This window comes from Panthera onca, chromosome Y, assembly GCF_046562875.1.
Source record: "Panthera onca isolate mPanOnc1 chromosome Y, mPanOnc1 haplotype 2, whole genome shotgun sequence".
In the NCBI taxonomy this organism is placed as follows: Eukaryota; Metazoa; Chordata; class Mammalia; order Carnivora; family Felidae; genus Panthera; species Panthera onca.
In genome coordinates this window covers 29,674,205-29,696,086 of record NC_138358.1, presented here as the reverse complement: position 1 = coordinate 29,696,086, position 21,882 = coordinate 29,674,205, and the positions used below count along the sequence as shown (strand labels likewise).

At 49.8% G+C, this 21,882-nt stretch overlaps 1 protein-coding gene across 1 annotated transcript; it reads right to left on the bottom strand.

Annotated features, from left to right (window-relative positions):
* Positions 1-338: 338 nt before the first annotated feature.
* Positions 339-21,219, bottom strand: LOC145714879 (cytokine receptor-like factor 2). Its single transcript, XM_081794410.1, has 8 exons — positions 21,107-21,219; positions 12,744-12,846; positions 11,141-11,304; positions 9,513-9,646; positions 7,426-7,588; positions 6,299-6,404; positions 3,518-3,602; positions 339-1,081 (listed from the first exon to the last, which is right to left on the bottom strand). Exons 1-8 carry the CDS (start codon positions 21,186-21,188, stop codon positions 806-808), a joined length of 1,113 nt encoding a protein of 370 aa, XP_081650536.1. The 5' UTR covers positions 21,189-21,219; the 3' UTR covers positions 339-805.
* Positions 21,220-21,882: the final 663 nt, after the last annotated feature.

Sequence of the window (21,882 nt, the reverse complement as noted above, 5' to 3'; positions counted from 1 at the left end):
TTGAAATCATCTTTCCCCAACACACACACACACACACACACACACACACGAGCTCCAAACTTATTTACTGCAACGGGCAGAGACCCCAGACAGACAAGGTGGAGTCACCGCCCGCCCAAAGAACCAAGATCTCGATAATCTATGCAGTTGAAGCCCAGGCGATAAACCTTCCTTTATTTCCATTACAAAAGAAAAACACAGTATGTCCTCAAGGGCAGGATGGATCCGGCCGAAGGTCCACCTGCGTCCAGACTCAACACCATGCGTGTGGACGCCCACAGAAACGGACTCTGCTGGAGGACGCGGTCCTGTCGTTGCCGAGGGGCTCTTTTCGCGTGTGAGGGCAGGAGCTGCGTGGCTCGTTCGCATCCGTAAAGCAGGCTTCCTTTCCTACCCGGGAGCGGAGTGGCTTGCTCGCGGGGCATGTGTGCTGCGTAACAAAAGGGCTCGCAAAGTGCCCAGGATGGTAAATGTTGTCGGAACAGCCACGCTGGCGACGTGCACGGAGGGAGGCGACGTCAGGGAGCCCTGGCCAGCGTCCTTCACGATGGATGGGAAACCATCAGCCACAGGCACATGTGAGCTGGAAACAAGAAGCACTCGACAGACGGAGTCCCGTCCACCATGAATGGGGGGAAAGCTGACACACGGAGTGCCCTGGCTGGGCGGTTAGGATCCTCAGTGAGCCCCCCACCCCTGCCACACACTCTGGCATAGTTGGTGTTCCCTTGGTGGTCGTACTGAGTCCCTCAGATGCTATAGTGTCAATGTAGGCCTCAATGTTGGGTTTTGAGTTTGCACCCCCTCATAACAGCATGTATGAGTTGTCAGTCATCACAAACGTGAAGCCCCCCAGAGAGACCACCTCGCCCCCTTGTGGGGGCTGGCACGCGACCGGGCTGGCATCCCTGGAGGCCTCTTCCCCCTCCGTTGGAGGGCACAACGGGCCGGTCGTCACGATGGGCATCTCGGCCTCGGCCTTCTGTAGCTGGACAACGAGGGTCTCTTCGGGGACACACTCCTGCTCCGTGGCCTCCGTCTTGGCCACGTGGGACACGTTCTGTGTATCCTTGATCCACTCCTGCGGGAATAATAAAACAGTGCATCTTGAGCGCGAGGAAATGCCTCGGGGCTGGTGCAAGGGTCCTGTGGCCAAGCATCCCAGGGCCCCGGGCAGCCTCCCTGGGGCGCACACGCGGAGCCCAGGGGAACACAACACCCTCTCTTTCGAGTTTGGCATCTTTGAGCTCCGCCCACGGTGCTTTTAGACCCGCCTCTAATCATCAGCCTCAGAGGCTGTTTCTAAACCCTGTGCAGCTCCTTTCACGTGTTAGGACAAGAAACAGGACTTTCGTGGTGGCGCTTCTGGAACTTGATTCTGGTTGCGGGTCTCGCGGGGTCTTGTCGTCGGGACGATTGCTCAGCGAGCGGGTCCAGGTGGGGCCCGGATGCTGTGATTCTAAACAGTTGTATCAACCTCTGTCCTGTGTCAGCACAGAGCCCAACAAGGGGGGGGGGGGAGGAGGGGGCCTGGCTGGCTCAGTCGGCAGAATGTGCCACACGGATCCCTGTGGAGTCAACCCCTGCATCAGGCTCTGCGCTGACGGCTCGGAGCCCGGAACCCGCTTCGGATTCTGTGTCTCCCTCTCTCTCTGCCCCTCCCCCGCTCACGCTCTGACTCTGTCTCGAAAACCAATAAACGGTGACCTTACAACTGCAGCACAGCCCTGCTCACCCCCGAAGCTCAAGTCCAAATAGCACAGCGTACTCAACACGCCCTATTCGCCAACACATCTTCTACTCCCCTTCCCTCGCCTGCCAGCCACAGGCCTGCCCGCCCTTCTCCTCTGCCCTGTCACTTCTGCACGCTTGGTCACGCTTGGTCAAAACACCGCGGGAGCCCTCGGGTCTCAGTACCTCTTTGGGGTTACGCTTCCTTTCTGGGACGCCCCAGAGTCATGTGCACACGAAACTAACTTTGTCTGCCGCCCATCTGTCTTTTGTGCGTTTCACTGGCAGGTTCTGGACACAGAAACTAAGGGGTGGAGGACGAGGTTTCCCCTGCTGTGTTCTTCCTCCCTTGTATCTAAGGGGTTTGGACATTCAGCTTCCTCCTCGAGGAGGTGGAAGTCCCACAGCCTCCATACAGAAGCTTGTTTGGGAAACGGTCTTTGCAGATGGGATGAAGGGAGGATCTGACAAGAGCCCATCCGGGATCAGGGGGGCCCTAAGGCAATGGCAGGTGTCCTTGTAAGAGACACAAGGGGACACACAGACACAGAGGAGAAGCCCCGTGAAGGAGGAGGCAGAGACGGGAGGGACGTGGCCATTGGCCCAAGGACGCCTGGAGCCCCAGAAGCTGGAAGAGGAGGAGGGACCCTCCCCTGGAGCCTCTGGAGGGGGCACAGCCCTGCCTGGATCTAAGGGGCCCTGCCCTGCCTGGATCTCAGTGGCCCTCCCCTGCCTGGATCTCAGCGGCCCTGCCCTGCCTGGATCTCAGTGGCCCTGCTCCTCCTGGATCTCAGTGGTCCTGCCCCTCCTGGATCTCAGCGGCCCTGCCCTGCCTGGATCTCAGTGGCCCTGCTCCTCCTGGATCTCAGTGGTCCTGCCCCTCCTGGATCTCAGCGGCCCTGCCCTGCCTGGGTCTCAGTGGCCCAGTCCTGCCTAGACCTCAGTGGCCCTGCCCCTCCTGGGTCTCAGAAGCCCTGCCCTGCCTGGGTCTCAGTGGCCCTGCCTGGGTCTCAGTGGCCCTGCCCCTCCTGGATCTCAGCAGCCCTGTCCTGCCTGGATCTCAGTGGCCCTGACCCTCCTGGACCTCGTCCTTCCCTGCCTGGATCTCAGCAGCCCTGCCCTGCCTGGATCTCAGCGCCTCTGCCCTGCCTGGATCTCAGTGGCCCTGTCCCCTCTGGATCTCAGGGGTCCTGCCTCCTCTGAAACTCAGTGGTCCTGCCCTGCCTGGATCTCAGCAGCCCCACCCTGCCTGGGTCTCAGCCTCTAGTCTGCAGAACTGGGAGACAGGAGGTGATTTATTTGTGTTGTTTGAAGCCTCTGCTTGGGGGCCGTGCCGGGAAAGTGCTGACTCATTGTGCTGCACAAGGCAAGCCAGTGGGGTTGAGCTCCCGAGGGTGGGGGCTGCTCCCCTCCCCCCAATTCCCAGCAGCTCCCACTCATAGCCCCACCAACCTCTCTCAAGTGAATGAAGTAACGGCCGTAAACCGTTTTAAAAGCGGAAGTCTATGGTTTGTTTTCAGAGGTAACATATTGACAGCACAACTTCCTGGGGAGATCAGAGGGTCGATTGGGCTGGAAAATCCCGAGAGGGCACAGATCTCCGGGGCCGATTGGAGCAGAGGCCGCCCTCTGAGACCCTGCCTGCACCTCGTGTGCGTGAGCAAGAGAAAAACAAGCACGCTGCGGGCTCTGGGTTCAGGAAAGGCTCGAGGGCGTCTCGGGAGGTCACTGGCTTGGCTTGGAAACAGGGCGGGAGCTTGGAGACAAACGGGGGGAGGGCACTTACCTGGAAGTTACCGCGGTGCAGTTCAAAGAGCCCAGGGAAGGTGAGCTTGGGATCGGGCACGCTGGGCATGAGGCACTTGTGCAGTCTGAAACGCACAAGGAGATCTGGTCAGGCAGGCGGGCGGCGAGTGACCCCAGGACCATGGTTTCCCTCAAGGCCACGAACGCACTGATTGGTGGAAACAGTCCGAAGAGGGGGGCCTGGTGGCAGTTACGACGCAGGAGACACTGGGGGAGCCGCCTGCCCTTCCCCACCTGCCTAAAATCTGACGCAGCGCTTTCCCAGCTTGCGACGGAAATTTTCATTTGTAAAGGCGCCCCCCACCCCCACTTTTCACCAGGAAGAGAACCAATGTTATCAGCAACAAATTTCCACACACACGACCTTTCTCGCCATGAATTTTCTCTGTTCATGTTCTAGTCTCCTTCCCACAGTTTCCGCCCTAGAGCTCCGGGACGCCTTGTCCTCTGCCTACCCGCAGGTGCACAAGCCCGTTGCTAAAGTCGTGGCTGAGCTCCCCAGGCAAACTGCTGCTCCGCGTGTTCATTTCCTCCCAGGGAATCCCGCGTGCACCGAAAATCATGCCATCAGTACAGAAACATATGCCTTTTCTCCTGTTAACCGGCCTTTGGTCACTTTAATTCACAGGCCCTCAGACACTGAAATTAAGAGGTTGTAATGTAATATGATCCTAATCTAATATGACTGGTGGCTTTATAAAAAGAGAGACCGATTACCAGGATGGGTGTGCTCACAGGCAGAAGGGACACAAGGAGAGTGTGACATGCAAGGACACATGCTAAGGAGACAGACCGCGGGAGAAACCAACTGTGCCCACACCTGGATCTCAGACCCCCAGCCTCAGGCCTGCCTGGATCTCAGACCCCCAGACTCAGCCCTGCCTGGATCTCAGACTCCCAGCCTCGGCCCTGCCTGGACCTCAGCCTCCCAGCCTCAGCCCTGCCTGGGTTCTCAGACCCCCAGCCTCAGCCCTGCTTGAATCGAGCCTCCCAGGCTCAGACCTGCCTGGACCTCAACCTCCAAGCTTCAGCCCTGCCTGGATCTCAGATTCTAGGCCTCCAGCCCTGCCTGGACTGCACACTCCCAACCTCAGCCCCCCCCCTGGATCTCAGACCCATCCAGCCTCAGCCCTGCCTGGATCTCAGACTCCCAGCCTCAGCCCCTCCTGGATCTCAGACTCCCAACCTCGGCCCTGCCTGGATCTCATACTCCTGGCCTCAACCCTGCCTGGAACTCAGACCCCCTGACTCAGACCTGCCTGGATTTCACACTCCCAGCCTCAGCCCTGCCTGCATCTCAGACTCCCAGCCTCGGCCCTGCCTGGACCTCAGCCTCCCAGCCTCGGCCGAGCCTGGACCTCAGACCCCCAGACTCAACCCCACGTGGACCTCAGACTCCCAGCCTGAGCCCTGCCTGGAACTCAGACCCCCTGACTCAGACCTGCCTGGATTTCAGACTCCCAGCCTCAGCCCTGCCTGGACCTCAGCCTCCCAGCCTCAGCCCCTCCTCGATCTCAGACTCCCAGCCTCAACCCCTCCTGGATCTCAGACTCCCAACCTCGGCCCTGCCTGGATCTCATACTCCTGGTTTCAGCCCTGCCTGGAACTCAGACCCCCTGACTCAGACCTGCCTGGATTTCAGACTCCCAGCCTCGGCCCTGCCTGGACCTCAGCCTCCCAGCCTCGGCCGAGCCTGGACCTCAGACCCCCAGACTCAGACCTGCCTGGATCTCAGCCTCCCAGCCTCCAGAACTGAGACGGGATAGATGTCTGTGGTGGGAGCCTCTCCTTGTTTGCTCCTTTGTTACAGGAACCCTAAGATACCAGTACAGTTGACTTTTTTAGTCCTCACTGCAAGTAGGGGTTCCCCTTGAAAATAGTGCCAAGTGTTAATGTGCTCCAGGAAGTGAGACCCTAACTTTCCCTTGGGGGTGATTCCAGGTCTGTATTTAAAACACCAAACAGGGGCGCCTGGGTGGCTCCGTCAGTTAAGCATCTGACTTCGGCTCAGGTCATGATCTCACTGTTCATGAGTTCAACCCCTGCATCAGGCTCTGCACTGACAGCTCAGAGCCCGGAGGCTGCTTCGGATTCTGTGTCTCCCTCTCTCTCTGCCCCTCCCCTGCTCATGCTCCGTCTCTCTTTGTGTCTCAGCAATAAATAAACGTTAAAAAAAATTATTAATAAATCAATAAAACCCCAAGCACATCACTGGTAGAGAAGTGTTTGGACATCAGCGACTCAAGCTGGGAAAACAGAAGCGATTGGGTGGAAAGGTCATGCGCCACCCACAAGAATTAGACGCAGCGTCTCTGCCCCGTAGCACGTTCCGAGGGGACCCTCCGGAGTTGTGCCACCCACCCCCCGGCACAGACCCGGCCTCAGTGCTCAGGGACCGTTCTATATCTTCCTCTACGCGTGACCCCCAGCTGTTGCTATGGAAACCTCATCCTAAGAAGCAAGCAAGGCACCCGCCCCCCCCCCCCCAGGGCACCTGCACCTGTAAACGTCACAGTGGAACGTCTGGGCTCACGTAAAGCAAAGACATGCAGCCCTTGATTTCGGCTCCGGTCATGATCTCTTGGTCCTGGGATTGAGCCCCGTATCGGGCTCAGCGAGGAGTTCAGAGCCTGCTTTGCATTCTTTCTCTCTCTCTCTCTTTCTCTGTCTCTCTCCTCTCTCTGTCTCTCTCCCACCCGTGCTTGCTCTCCCTCAAATTAAATAAACAAAGTTAAAAAAAAAACCAAAGGGTCATCCTTACCTCCGTACTTTCCATAAAGACAGAAGGAGAAGGGACACGGTCAGCAAGGCAATCATACCACAAATTAAAATAAATTTGGGGAAAAGCTTTTTCTCCTGGCATGAATCTGAAGCAAAACAGAACGAGCACTGTGAGTGTTCAACATGATTGGTCAGGCTCCAACCCCCACCCTCTACTTTTCTGCCCTTATAAATGGCAGGGTCAGAAAATCTTGATTTCAGTGGAAAATATCCTGGAAAGAGTGATGGTGTCTCTGGACACCACGGTAGGAGTCAACACACTGCCCTCAAGTACCTGCATTGCCAAGGGGGGGCAGGGGGCATTGAGGATACTGAGGCTTACTTTTGGCGATCATTTGTCTGTCTATCTATCCATCCATCCATCCATCATATGTATGTATGTATGTATGTATGTATGTATGTATCTATCATCTATCTATCTATCACCTATCCATCTATCCATCCATTCTATTTATCTATCTATCTATCTATCTATCTATCTATCATGTATCCATCCATCTATCCATTCGTCCATCCATCCATCCATCCATCCATTATATCTATCTATCTATCTATCTATCCATGTATCTATCCATTCATCCATCCATCCATCCATCCATCCATCATATGTATGTATCTATGTATCTATGTATCTATCTATTTATCTATCTATCTAATCTATCTATCTAATCTATCCATGCATCCATCATATCTATGTATCTATGTATCTATCTACCCATCCACCCATCCATCCTTCCAACCATCATATTTATGTATGTATGTATGTATCTATCTATCTATCTATCTATCTACTTATCTATCAACTGTCTTTTATTTACCTATCAATGTCAATGTATCTATCATCTATTTATGTATATAGTTATAATCTATGCCTAGATCAATGTAACATTCATAAGTAGTACTTGTTATTATTGTTGCTGTTAATACAAATAAAAATGAAATTACCCAATGAGGTAGGGAGCCTGGAGAGAGAAACGAGAAGGGCCCTCACTTTCAAACTGAACTCTGAAGTAGACAGTGAGGTCATTCGTGTTTTCAGGTGCCCCCATTCCACTCTCCCCAAAAGACAGGCTGATGGCCCGTGCACTGCTGTGTAGCAAGCCTCACCTCTCAGCTCGCCCCTCTGCTGGTGTGTCACCTTGGACCAGTCACTTGGGTAAGTGTCAGAGCCGTAGCTGGACTCCAGTGTTTTGACTCTGGCCCGGAAGAAATAACATTTCTCAGAATCCAAGCCTTGCATCGTAACATTGCAGGTTTCGCCCTCCTTCGACTGGAGAAAGAAAGCAAAGACAGTGATCACTGCCTTAGCCCAACTCTTTACCCTCGTGCAAGAGACTCACATAAGACGCCTGCTTTTCAGCATTCATGTTGTTGTTGCAACATGCTTTTAAAGATTACTCAGTGAAAACTTATTCCTTATAAAAAGAACAGTAATTTTTTGTATGAATCCAAAAGTGACTCATACTTACTTTGGAGACTTTAGAAAACATACACACACACAAACACTCAACCAAAAAACCGTAAAAACCTTTCATTCTATCTCCATGATATAATCAGTTAAGAGTGATTACACATCACTTGTACCACTAAATGTCACTTTTTATCACTAAATATCACTTCTTGTCACTAAAAAGCCTTTGGTGGCTCTTACATATTTGATCATATAGATGTGCCATAATTTATTTGACTATCTTTCTATTGTGTGTCATATAGGTGGCCTCCAATGCTTTGTATTTATTTCAGATGTTTCAATAGACGTCTTTGTGAATAAAACCTCATCCCCATTTTCAATTCTTTCCTTATAATCAGTCTCTAAAAAGGGGCTCAATAGATGAGAATTGGGCAACTTATACACACTTCAAGTCTGTTAACACTCAATATCGTTGATCAGGACACATTGTGTTACTAGCGTGTTCTTCAGATAAACTCCAATACCCACCTATTACTGAGACATGTGTTTCTTGGATGAGTTTCATCAAATTTCATTTCAGTGGTTCCGTTCTACCAGACCAGCAGTAGGTCAGTTTTCTCTTTTTTGATAGGCTCCCTGCAGCTTCTAGTACATACAACTGCCTTACGACGATCCTCTCGTTACAGTGCATTCTCATTTTTATCCTTACTGTTGCATTTCTCTTCCCAAGTTGCCCTAGCTACGTGCTCTTTCTGTGCCCTCATTGCATGGGATTTAGTAGACACTCAGTCAGTATATCTCAAATGAATGTTGAAGGCAGCCCTTCCCATCCCCCCTAGGGATGGGAGACATCGAGTGTCCTGGGCTGAGATGTTCAGTAATGCTCACCCTGCCTTCTCTCCCCCTACTCCCTGGATGGGGCCATGGGATATGGTGCTTCTGGTCGACCTCACCATCCAAGTCTGCAGAGATCAGTGAACACAGGTGTACTTGCAGAATTATGGAATCATTGACTCCTGAGAGTGGCAGGTAACTCAGAGTCCACATTGCTTAACCACTTGTGCTGTCCTGTAGGAGAGCCCCTCCAATCCAACTTCAGACTTGGGGGCCTTCACTGATGGGCACCTCCCTGCACCTGGTTACAGGTGATTCCATTTGCTGTCTGCAGATTTCTCCCATTGGCTCCCGTTCCCCTTTTGCGAAGAACTCAATCCCTTGTCTACACGGTAGCCATCTGATTATTGGAAGATAGCTGTGAGCCACTGGGTCATTCATAGTCACGTAATTTTAATTTATTCCATAGACTGTGCTCATATACTCAGAACCAGAAAGGGTTCCCATATGTTTACAAGGCATACAAACAGGGGTGGGTGGCACCCAGGGTGTGACTGGGAGGGTGTGATGGTGATGAATTTTATTTGTGAATCGGGCCACATTTGGCATCCACTTTTTTAGTCATATGTCAGCCTAGGTGTTACTGCGTTTTTAATCAGCCGACTTTAGACCACTCCATAAGGTGGGTGAACCTCACTCAATCAGTTGAAAGCCTTGACAGGACAGACTGGAGTTTCCCAGAGAAGAGGAAATTCGGTCTCAAGACCATAATGGAAACTGTCTGGGTTTCCAGCCTGCTGGGCTGAGACTCACCTGACCCTATAATCCCAGAAGCACTTCCTTAAAATAAATGTCAACACACGTCTCAGAGCCTCTCCACGTCTCTCTCAGTTACCACCTGGGGATTCTCGCTCACACTCGCCCTGAGAAGACACCACCCCCCACTCACCTGCCACTCCATGTCGAAAACGCTCTTGTATTGGATTTCGTACAGAAGACGCTTGTAGGGCAGGTCAGAACAGGTGACCGTCACAGCGTCTTCATGCCAGCGGAAACTCAAATCTTCTGGGGAGCTGGGTTTCACTGAGAAGGAGAGACAACAGAATGACCGCCACCTCTAGGAAGACAAAGATTCCACATCGCTAACGTTATAGGGGTAAGTTTGCTTAGATGCACGTTTTTCTGCCTGCATGAATCCTTCTATAAATACCTTATGGGATTGAGGGGTTATCTATCGCAGAGGTTTTAACCAGAGCGTCAAGGACCTGTGTGTTGGTCACGGAAGGAACTCTTTGAAATTGTGTGAAAAGTTCTGAAGTATCTGTTATGGGATCCAGAGTGTGGCCCTAAAAAAAGGATGTGTTAAAGTCCTAGCCCCCCCCCCCCCCAATATCTCACAATACGACTGTGTTTTAAAATGGAATCATTAGAGGTGTAATTATTAAAGATAAGATGGGGGTTAGTGGAGTAGGGTGTGTTCTGATCCTATATCATTGGTGTCCTCATAGGAAGAGACAGACACACAGAGGGACAAGGGCGTGGGAACACACATAGATGATATACCTCTGGGCCTGTGAAGGTAGAAGGATAGATGGGGCTGATGTCTCTACAAACGAAGGGACACCAAGGGTTGCCAGAAAGCCACCAGAAGCCAAGAGACAAGCATGGAACAGATTCTCCCCCACAGCCTCCAGAAGGAGCTAGCCTTGTTTCATACGCCAGGGTTTTTGTAAGTGTGGGAGGGTACATTGCTCTGGTTTTGAGCCACTCGTTTTGTGGTCATTGGTTACCGTCAGTCCAGCAAACCGAAATGAAGACTGAACATGGGAAACATTACATGAGACTCCTTCCCAGTCAGCTTGTCCTGTACCAAAGGGACACTGAGGTGGGTTAAACGGCGTCCCCCCACAAGAACGTCCAAGTCCTAATCTCTGGCACCTGAGAATGTGGCTTTATTAGTAAATAAGGTCTTTGACGATTTCACCAAGGTAGGATGAGGTCATCGTGGATGAGGGTGGCCCTGAATCCAATGGCTGGTGTCGTTGTATTAAGCTGCCCAGTTTCTGGTAATTTGTTATGGCTGCCCTTGGAAGCTGCTACAGAGCCCTTGACTGATTTTATGCGTAAAGGGTCCATAGCCCTCGTCACGGGCTGAGATAGACTGTGACACTCCATCCATCAAAAAACAGAACAAAAAGAAAAAAAACCCACCGCTACCTTACAGAAATCTAGAGTAAAGAATAAACATTTTGGAAAGAGGGTTTCATCCTATTTGTACAGTTTTGTAACCCGAGATCGACGGCCAACCCTGGAGGCAGCTGATTAAACCCCATGGGGTGCTATCGAGGGTGAGAGGGCGTTTCTCTCTGTCTCTCTGCTGAGGGCCAGGGGGGCATGCCACATCTTGGGCTTGGTGTCTCACCTCACAGCCTCCACGGGGTCCCCCGGGGTCCCCTGCTCAGTGTGGACGCATCCCTGCCCGGTGTGTGTGACAAGACAGACTTTGTAGACGGCCAGTCTCTTCTCCGTTGGAGGAGGAAAGCAGCACGTGGCACTGACTTCTTTTTGGGTACTTACGGTACGCGCTTATCCACTCGCACTTTTGGAAAAGGATATCCGTTCCATTCCCAAGGGAAAAGCACAGGATTTCGTCCTTTCTGGCCTCCAGGAGGCAGCCGGCAGTGTAGCTTTCGTAAACGATGTAGTTGCAGCATGGGCGACTGGCCTCATCACTACTCAACCTGCAATTAGAAAACAGAACGCTTCAGCCGTAGACAGCCTGTGAAAATAGCACCTTGGCACATCGACGGCAAGTGGTGTTTATTCTTTACAAGGACAAGGACTCTTTCCTACAAGCACAGCAAGAACGACCGGAACAGAAAAGCGTCCCTTCTCTTGAAAGGTGAGGCCCCTTGAATGTCTCCTGGACTGGGCTGCAAGCGGGCTTTGCAAGGACTAATCCCTGGAATTTGTGAATGGCATCGGATTGGGAAATACAGTCAGTGTCGACGTGATTAAAAGGTCTGGACGTAAGATCATCAGGCATGAGACTGTGTCCTAGAGTGAATGGAGGCATCCGTGTAAGAAACACAAGGGAACGGACACAGACAGGGAGCAGAAGCCACATGAAGACACAGGCAGACATGGGAGGGACATTAACCAAGAGACACCTGAGGACTCAGAAGCTGGAAGAGGCAGGGAGGATGCTCCCCTGGAGCCTCTGGAAGGACTATGACCATGACCCTCCTGGATCTCAGTGGTCCTGTCCCCCCACCCCAATCTCAGCGGCCCTGTCACTCCTGGACCTCAGCAGCCCTGCCCACGCTGGATCTCAGACTTCTGGTCTCCAGATCTGGGAAAGCATGAATTTCTGCTGTTCTAAGCTGCACAATTTCCAATACTTTGTCACAACTGCCCCCAGAAAACTAACAAAAGTACAGTTTAACTTGCATGGTAACCATGCCCCTGAGTTGAGGAGGCACTTGGGGAGGGACATAGCAAGACTGAAGATGTGTCTCAGGTATCCTGCAATGTCACGTCCAGGCAGTGGCCAGATCAACGACGCCCTTGGTAACAAACTGATACTCAAGTGACGTAGCTGTGTGAGTGCCTAGGAATCCCAGCGCCTTTTTCTTCCTGAGTCTCATTTATCACCCCAATTCACCTTAAAACACAGCTCCTGCCTACACTTTCCCATTGATCTCTTCTGGTTCCAAACTGTGAAGAATCAGTCACACACCAGACACCTCCCCTTCACAGAACTGAGACTCAACTAATTGGAGAATCCTTTGCTCCCTCATCTATGCTCCTGTGTTGGAGTGAGTGACACACATAAGCCCGTGATAGGGACACACATTTTCAGAAGGTGGCGGTCGCTAAGCTCGTGTGAAAAATCCCACAAGGTTCACCTTTGCCATGGCTGCAACTCAAGGAAAGTTGTGTCTGTGTCGGTCAGAATCTAGGTGGTTTTGAGCGTGACTTAGTCATCACTCGGTTCCATGTCTTGGGGATCTTTGGTTGCAGTCGCGGTGAGGGCTCGAGGCTAGACCGGCCTTAGACGTTCACACGTGCACGTTCTGGCTCTTCCCATGTTCGCTATCTCTGCCTCCCAACTGTTGGCGTCTCAGAGGGAGACGTATTTGAGCTCAGAGCACGGTTTCCCTGTCCCGAGAGCACTTACTTGTAGACGAAAGTCAGATTTGTCCCGGAGTATCGGCTCGGGCTCCATGTGACCCGCACAGTCTCAAAGTTAAAGTTGATAATCCGAACCTGCAGGACTGGTTCTGGGTGAAAAGAGACAAATAGGGTGTCTTTTGAGGCAATGCTGAAAATGGTTGGAGGTTTGTAAAAGGACAGCAGCACATCTGTCATAAGGATAGTAGAGTGCTTTAAAGGGACAGATAGAATCACGATTGTCCAAAACAAGCCAAGCATTAATTATATCGGTAAGGGCGGCAGGATAGATAAAGGTTGCTCAGGATAGAAGCAAACGTCAGCAGGAAGGCTACAGCTACCCAGGGACGCCTGGGTGGCTCACTCGGTTAAGCCTCCAACTTTGGTTCAGGTCATGATCTCACAGTTCATGGGTTCGAGCCCTTCATCAGGCTCTGTGCTGACAGCTCAGAGCCTGGAGCCTGCTTCAGATTCTGTGTCTCCCTCTCTCTCTCTCTTCCTCTCCATCTCCCTCTCCCTCTCTCCCTCTCTCAAAAATAAACATTAAAAAAAAAAAAGATTATACCTACCTTTCTTGTGATGTTCACAAGAGATAATGGCCATTATTAGAGTAAAAAACACCTATGGAGTGTGAACCATGTGTCTGATGACATCATGTTTTGTAGTCACACGAAGGGCATTAGACACCAACAAACTCACTGTCTCTCTTGGAATAGCACACATGACAAGTTGAGAAAAAGTTTACAGACAAGTGAGTCCTTTGGTCTTGGCTTTTAAAGTTACTTAAGCTGGTGCAGTTTTGATGCTCACAGATGTCTGGGTTAGTCATTATGAAAGTGGTTAGTGGGTGTATTCTAGCATCGGGAAAATATGCACTTATCCTGAGGGTTACAACGGGCAACTTTCCAAGTGTCAGAGAAGGGAGTAACAATTTGGGGAATGAGGAAGACTAGCATGAACTCAGTGGTGTTGGGTTGGGTTAAAGTGGATAGAGAATAGATAGATAGATAGATAGATAGATAGATAGACAGACATGGTGGGTGGATGGGCAGATGGATGGATGGATAGATAGATAGATAGATAGACAGACATGATGGATGGATGGTTAGATAGATAGATAGATAGATAGATAGATAGGGGATACATATGTACGTAGATAGATAATCGATGGTTGGATGGATGGATGGATGGATGGACAGATGATGGATGGATGGATAGATAGATAGATAGATAGACATGATGGATGGATGGATGGATGGATGGATAGATAGATAGACAGACATGATGGATGGATGGTTAGATAGATAGATAAATGGATAGGGGATGGATATGTAGGTAGATAGATAATCGATGGTTGGATGGATGGATGGATAGATGGAAAGATGATTGATGGGTGGATAGATAGATAGATATAAAGATGGATGGATAGATGGATCGATGGATGGATCAAAGGACACATTTCTAGCACCCAGCAGGTTGTGGGTGAGAGGAAGGTGAACAGACACATGTCCACAAATGCTGAGAAAGAGAGTCTGGAAGTCCCCAGGCCAGGGACTCCCACTCCACCTTCAGTTCTGGGTTCAACCCCCATCCCCACCCCTCCAGCAGGAGGCAAATACATGTCCTGGTGCTATCGCTGTGTGCTCAGCTCTGACATCTCTGGGCTGGATAGTTCGGCCTGATGGACACTCATGGGGTCACATCCCACCTCATGGTCCAGAATTAACCATTCTCTCTCACTGTTGGCCCCACAGCAACCCAAATCCAATCTTGTGTTTCACTAATGTGTCCCTCAGGAGCTCCTACCAATATTCTCACACAATGGACCAATGACTATCTACACTGTGGAAATGAACAAAGACCACCCGAATGAGAACAGGCAGAAGAGGTTTATTGAAAGCTTGCTGTACCATGTGATTGGCTGGAGGGGCTTTCTCTGACTGGTTCTGAGTTGGAAGCGTGGATGCAATTTAGGGAAGTCGTCAGATATTGACTCGAGGGGCTGGTTTCCTGGACAGGTTGCCCAGGTTGCGTATCAGAGCTCTGTTTTCATAGATCATTTGGCCATTGGCCATTTGCGTAGTCTGTCTTTCAATGTCGTGCATGTTGGCAATCTGGCTTCCATTAATCAACACAGCTATTCTACTTATTCTAGTTTTCTTTTTCCAATCTGGTTGATGACATCACATCACCCACTGTGCCCAGCCCTGTGCTCAACACGTGGAAAAAGCTTCTGGAAAGACATGCTGAACTGATAAGCAAAGGCATGTAAACAAGTTGGACTCTCTGTGAAAACTCCCGTCATGGGACTCTGGGTCTATCACAGCCTCTAAAAATCAAAGGTAGAATGAGGGGTATGAATTTTCCTTGAGTTTTTAAGGAAGTCTTTCTAATGCTCAGAGTGTGCAGAATACTTCTGTTCTGTGCTGGCCATTGTTCCTGATGTTAACTGATCACACTATAGGTGATCTTGACCTTCATGCATCGGTTCCAGAAATAGAGAGGTCGAGAAGGACGTTCTGGCTTCTGGAAACCCCTGATCTTCCAAAGGGGAACGAGTGTCCATTTGTTACGGTGAACACGTTCAGGTTCTGAAAGGGAGGGAACTTGACCGCTCAGTCCTCAGCAAACATTAGGTTAGATTCTTTGACCTCCATCTGCGGGAAATGTCTGATTGATAAAGCCAGACAGCTCAATCCACCAGCAGGAAAGCAGAAGTGATCTTGTGGTTTCATCTGATGAGTTGGCTGCAGGGACAGGAGGCAGCTTCCTCGATTCGAGGAGGAGAAACAGGGACGTCAGTTGGGCATCTGACTTTGGCTCAGGTTATGATCTCACAGTTCACAGGTTTGAGCCCCATGTTGGACTCTGTGCTGGCAGCTCGGAGCCTGCAACCTGCTTCCCCCTCTCTCTCTGAGCCTCTCGTCCCCATCTCTCTCAAAAATAAATACACATTAAAAAAAATTAAAAAGTAAAAAAAATAAATAAAGGACAAAGAAAAGGTAGTTACTGTGTCCCTGTTGCTTCCTTCCAAGGATGGACTGAGGCATTCCTGTCAAGCATACGTGAGGGACATGTCTGGGGTCCTCAACATGGGGGTGTGGGCAAGACATCTCTGAGAAGGGGATGGAATCCATGGGAGACTCCCCGCTGACTGTATAAAATATTTTCGTGCAGCACAGTGCTGCTGTTGAGGCAGTGGGACCTGAGATTAGCAAGCCATTTGTAAGGGCTCAGGTGCAGTTTGCAAAGTACAAAGGAAACCTTTGCTTGTGCATGTGGTCCTCACCCCTGCCCTGTGCCTTGTAAGGGCAAATCTAAATTTAAAAATAAAAGACCTCATTGTTCCTGTTAAAAATGAACGGGGCGTCTGGCTGGCTCAGGCAGTGGAGCGTGAGATTCTCGATCTTGGGGTTGTGATTCACGTTGGCTCTTGAGAGTACTTTAAAGCCGTCTTCCAATTATTAAAACATAATTTAAAATCTAAAATAAAATAAAATACACTACCTTTTCTCCATAAAATAAAATAAACTATCTTTTCTCCATAAAATAAAATAAAATAAATAAAATAAAATAAAATAAAATAAAATAAAATAAACTATCTTTTCTCCATTGGATGAAGCCAGTTAGCTCAATGCAGATGATCACATCCATGAATTTAGGGAGAACTTTGTATGACAAACAGTTGACGAGGCTCCTACTGGGGAACTAGTGATCGCTTGTTTCCGGAATACATGTGTAATGGGCTCTGCCCACCAGCTCTATAAACGGGCTTCTATCTTTGCAAATCTCTTTAACAGATTGCATGGGAGTCAGACGGCGTTGAGGCTGAATGTTTATTTTAACATATGATGGTTCTTCTCCTTTGTGGACGAGGCTTCTGGATGGGCAGCCATTTTGCCTCTGATTAAATTTTCCAGACAGGGTGAGGAGAACCCACACGTCTGTAGGAATTACCCACCCTCCTGGGCCACGGTCCGTCTGTTACTTCCACAAAGTGATGTCATCTGAGTCTTGTGGTCTGAGGGGTGCCACCTTTGAACATCAGTGGCTCAGCAACAAGGAACTTTTTGGAAAAGGTGCTTTACCCCACTGTTGGTCAGAAAACGTATGAACTTTACTAGATGTGATCAATTTATTGGGCTCTGTCGAGAGGCAAAGGTGTAAAACTGTAGAACCTGTAGGACAGACATCCCTAGTGACACAAGGTGTCTGTCCAGAGGGTGGGGGGTGAGGGAGAGAGAGACAAAGGTCTTCAGGGCACTGATTTCCAGACCTCATCAATAGTTCATGAGAATCTCTGTCCAGAGGGTAGGGGTGAGGGAGAGAGAGACAAAGATCTTCGGGGCACTGATTTCCAGACTTCATCAATAGTTCATGAGAATCTCTGTCCAGAGGGTGGGGGTGAGGGAGAGAGAGACAAAGGTCTTTGGGGCACTGATTTCCAGACTTCATCAATAGTTCATGAGAATCCACAGTTCCGTGGAGACCCCCTCATGCACAAGATGGGGCCCTCATGGGGACTGAGTTTTAGTTTGGGAAGCTGAGAACATTCTAGAAATGGATGGTAGGGATAGTTGCACAAAAATGTGAGTGTACTTAACACAGTGCTTAACATGGAAATTTTTACATATAGTCTACCATAATTGTTTAATTTTTTTAATGTTTGTTTATTCCTCAGAGAGAGACAGAGAGAGAGAGACAGAGACAGAGAGGGAAAGAGAGAGAGAGAGAGAGACCGTGAGTGGGGGAGGGTCAGGGTCAGAGGGAGACACAGAATCGGAAGCAGGCTCCAGGCTCCAAGCTGTCAGCACAGAGCCCAACGTGGGGCTCGAGCTCACGAACCATGAGATCATGACCTGAGCTGAAGTCGGACGCTCACCCCATGAGCCCCCCAGGAGCCTCAGTTTACCATAACTGTTTAAAACAGAATGAGCAACTTAATTTTGTAAAAATTGTATCTGACCACATAATTTTATGATACCTCATGACCTGGTCTTGGGAGCAACCTAAGAAAGGGTTGAAAAGGGGGCGCCTGGGTGGCTCAGTCGGTGAAGCGTCCAACTCTTGCTTTGCAGGGCAGGTCATCGGTTGACCTCATGGTTCATGACAAGGAGCCCCCCCCCACCCCAGGTCGGGCTCTGTGCTGACGGCCTGGGGCCTGCTGGGGGTTCTCTCTCTCTCTCTCTCTCTCTCAAAATAAATAAACATTTTTAAAATCCTATTCTATCAAAAAGAAAAAAAAAGACAGAAATGGTTGCAATGAATTCTCCTGATTCCGATCATGTTTTCTATACAGACAGAAAAGGTGATTAATGAATCACGAGAATTTGCTGCAACGAGGGACTCTGCCCCCAAAGAGCCCTGGGTATTTCTGGGGTGAGTACACAAAGTCCCATCAGAGCAGCGGGTCACGGGGCCCGGGGGTGGGGGTGGGGGAACCACGGTGTCACAAGGTAGGCAATGTCACTTAGAATGCTTGCTCACTTCCCATTCCCGGGGGCCTTCGGGTTTCCAGTGACGAGACCATTGCCAACCCAACACCCACGGCGACGGTCGAGTAGGAAAGTGTCTGAATCTACTCCTGAAACTCATACAACACTATTCGTTGACTACCTTGAGTTTAAGTGACAAAAAGAACCAAGGTGTTTTTTTTTTTTAAGCTGGGGTATGCCTGGGGCGGGGGTTCAGTGGACTGAGTGTCTGACTTTGGCTCAGATCATGACTTCAGGGTTCATGGGTTTGAGCCGCACGTCCGGCTCCCTGCTGTCAGTGGGCATCCGCCTCTCTGTCCCTCTCTCTCTGCCCCGTGGCTTTCTGAGTCCCCTAGATTCACGACGGGACACCCTGGGTTCCCGGCACTCAGTTCCGAAGGCTTTCCCAGCTGCAGGGACTCGGGGGGAAGGCAGGTCTCTTGTAAGAAGGGCGAGCAAACCACAGATGCCTTTCAGCGAGAAAACCAGCTTCAGTGTTTTCTGAGAAGTTACTAGAAAGGCTTTCCGTGCGTTCAGCTTGACCCTGAGCCATCAGTGGGTCTGTCTGTCCACCTCTGTCCAGTAAAGACGCTTAGAGGCACCCGCTGATGGATGTGTTTCAAGCGGGTCAGGATCCACAACTCGTCTAAACCCAGGGTGTCTGGGGGCCTCCGTCCCTTAAGCGTCCGACTCTTGATTTGGGCTCGGGTCCTGATCTCACGGTTCGTGGGTTCGAGCCCCGCCTCGGGGTCTGTGCTGATGGCTCAGGGCCTGGAACCCGGTTCGGATTCCGCGTCTCCCTCTCTCTCTGCCCCTCCCCCACTCGCACTCCGTCTCTGACCGCACACAGTCTGGGAATCACCAGGCCAGCCCAGGGACCCCCCCATCCAGGCTCCCTCGGACCCCTTCCTGGGCCGGCTGGAAACCCCATGTGTCACCAGCAGACCATAGCAAACAGGTGCCCACGGACCCTTGCAAACCAGGCAGGCAGTGTGACAGTTCAGAACCGAAAAGTCCCTGATGTGCCCTCGGGGGCTCCCATCTCCACCACGCGCCAGGCTAGAAAATCAAGTCCAACCTGTTCGGGAAGGAAGGACACCTGCCCCCAGGCTCTCCGCCCTCTCTCCCTGGCCCCTTCTATCAAAGCTTTTAACATATCAGCATGGACAGGGAAAGAAGGTTCTGGAAACAAGCAGGCCCAGGTTCAGACAACACACACCTGTGACGGCCTGACACGGCGGGGACACCCTCATGTTCGTCTGAGGATCTCTGGTGACTTGCTCTCGTCACCAGCAGATACACGTTAATTGAAAGCAAACCCTTGGGTCTCTTGCAAGGAAGGCAGCAAGAACCGTGAAACCACCCAGAATCTCGGTGGGGCACCCAGGGGCTCTTTTATGTATTTACTTTTCCATTCACGCCTGATCCATTCAAACGCCATGAACAATGAGCCCTCTGTGGGGCGCCCGGGGGGCTTATGCATCACCTCTGGATTTCAGCTCAGGTCATGATCTCGGGGTTTGTGAGTTTGAGCCCTGACTCGGGCTCTGTGCTGACAGCTCGGAGCCTGCTTGGGATTCTCCCTCTCTGACTGTGCCCCTCTCCTGCTCATTTTCTCTCTCTCTCTCTCTCTCTATCCCTCTTTCTGCCCCTCCCCTGCTCTCTTGCTCTCTTTCTTGAAATAAATAAAAAAACATGAAAAAACAACAGTGACCTTTCACATCAGAGAAACTCAGATTTTCAGAGACTCACAGAACTGTCCAAGCTCCTTGTTACTTTTACAAACAAAAAACAAACAAAAAGACACTGTAGTCGCAAAAGAGGAAAAAAAAGATAAGAAAGAAAGAGAAAGAGAGAGAAGGAAGGAAGGTAGGAAGGAAGAGAAAGAAAGAAAGAATAAGAAAAGGAAGGAAGGAGTGAAGGAAGGTAAGAGAAAGAAAGAGAGAAAGAAAGAAAGAGAAAGAGAGAGAAGGAAGGAAGGAAGAGAAAGAAAGAAAGAAAGAAAGAAAGAAAGAAGAAGAAAAGGAAGGAAGGAGTGAAGGAAGGTAAGAGAAAGAAAGAAAAAAAGAAAAAAAGAGACAAGGAAGGAAGGAAGAGAAAGAAAGAAAGAACAAGAAAAGGAAGGAAGGAGTGAAGGAAGGTAAGAGAAAGAAAGAAAGAAAGAAAGAAAGAAAGAAAGAAAGAAAAGAAAGAAGAAAAAAGGAAGGAAGGAGTGAAGGAAGGTAAGAGAAAGAAAGAGAGAGAGAAAAAAGAAAGGAAAGGAGAGAAAGAAAGAAAGATGGAGAGAGAAAGAAAGAAAGAAGCAGAGAGAAAGAAGGAAAGAAAGAAAGAAAGAAAGAGAGAGAGAAAAAGAAGGAAGGAAGGAATGAAGGAGGGAAGAAAGAAAGAAAGAAAGAAAGAAAGAAAGAAAGAAAGATGGAGAGAGAAAGAAGGAAAGAAAGAAAGAAAGAGAAAGAAAGAGAAGAAAGAAACAAGAAAAGGAAGGAGGGAGTGAAGTAAGGAAGGAAAGAAAGGAAGAAAGAAAGAAAGAAAGAAAGAAAGAAAGAAAGAAAGAAAAGGAAAGAAAGAGGGAGAGAGAAAGAAGGAAGGAAAGAGAAAGAAAGAAAGAAAGAAAGAAAGAAAGAAGACACAAGAAAAGGAAGGAGTGAAGTAAGGAAAGAAAGAAAGAAAGAAAGAGAAGGAAGGAAAGAGAAAGAAAGAAAGAAAGAAAGAAAGAAAGAAAGAAGCAAGAAACAAGAAAAAGAAGGAAGGAGTGAAGGAAGGAAAGAAAGAAAGAAAGAAAGGGAGAGAGAAAGAAGGAAAGAAAGAAAAGAAGGAAGGAAGGGGAAGGGCAGGGAAGGGTAGGCTCAACTCAAGGACACTCTGCACATGTCACCGCATCTGCACAGTGGCTCACCCTGGCCCGCGTCCCCCGAAGCCGTCGCACGTCCCAGCAGAAACAGGGCGGCCGCTGCACAGGGCAGGAAGACTGTCCTCATGCTGGGACAGAGAGGAGGCAGTGAGCAGGATCTGGGCCCTGACGCCTAAGGCACAGAGGTCACCCTGTTTTTAAAGAGTGGAACAGAAACAAGGAAATGACAACGGGAAGCAGGGTGGATCTTAAAAAGACGACTTTTGAGAAAAAAAAAAAAAAAAAAACAAAAAAAAAACAACATCACGACCAAAAAGCAACATCAGTCTTGCATCCACGCTGACGAGCTGGGCTCCAAGCCTTCCCGGCTGGTCAGGACCATCCTGAGCGGAGTGGGCTCCTGCAGCCACTTTGTGCTCAGGGCTGCTGGACAGCAGGCTTCAAGGTCACCCAGAGGCACAGACATTTGGTGCCCCCTCCCCATCTGTCTCCAGCCGTGTGGGCGTGAGCCTGGCATCCCTACGGTCACACTCGGGGGACTTTCAGAATTCGAATGAAAAATCTCTCTTTTTTTTTTTTTTTTTTTGGTCTCAGAGTTATGAGTTCAAGCCCCCCACTGGGGATCGAGATGACCTTCAAAAATGTTTTTCTTCAATTCAACTACTAAGAACAGCGATGTCTGTATTTGCAAAAACAGCCCCAGTTACCAAGCATTTTCACACTCACAGAATTTGTGACCAGAACGACATAGGCAAAAACAAAACAAACAAAACAAAATAAAGCAGGAATAAGTTTATTCTAGAGTTAAAAACTGTGTGTTT

Bases quoted from the DNA above. Each gene is read 5' to 3' on its own strand.
- LOC145714879 (XM_081794410.1), bottom strand. From the start codon at position 21,188: ATGAGGACAGTCTTCCTGCCCTGTGCAGCGGCCGCCCTGTTTCTGCTG. The intron at 6,405-7,425 runs GTGAGGCTTGCT...GTTTTGCTTCAG, and splicing joins GCAGAGGGGCGAGCTGAGAG to ATTCATGCCAGGAGAAAAAG. The intron at 3,603-6,298 runs GTAAGGATGACC...TGTGCGTTTCAG, and splicing joins TCTTTATGGAAAGTACGGAG to ACTGCACAAGTGCCTCATGC.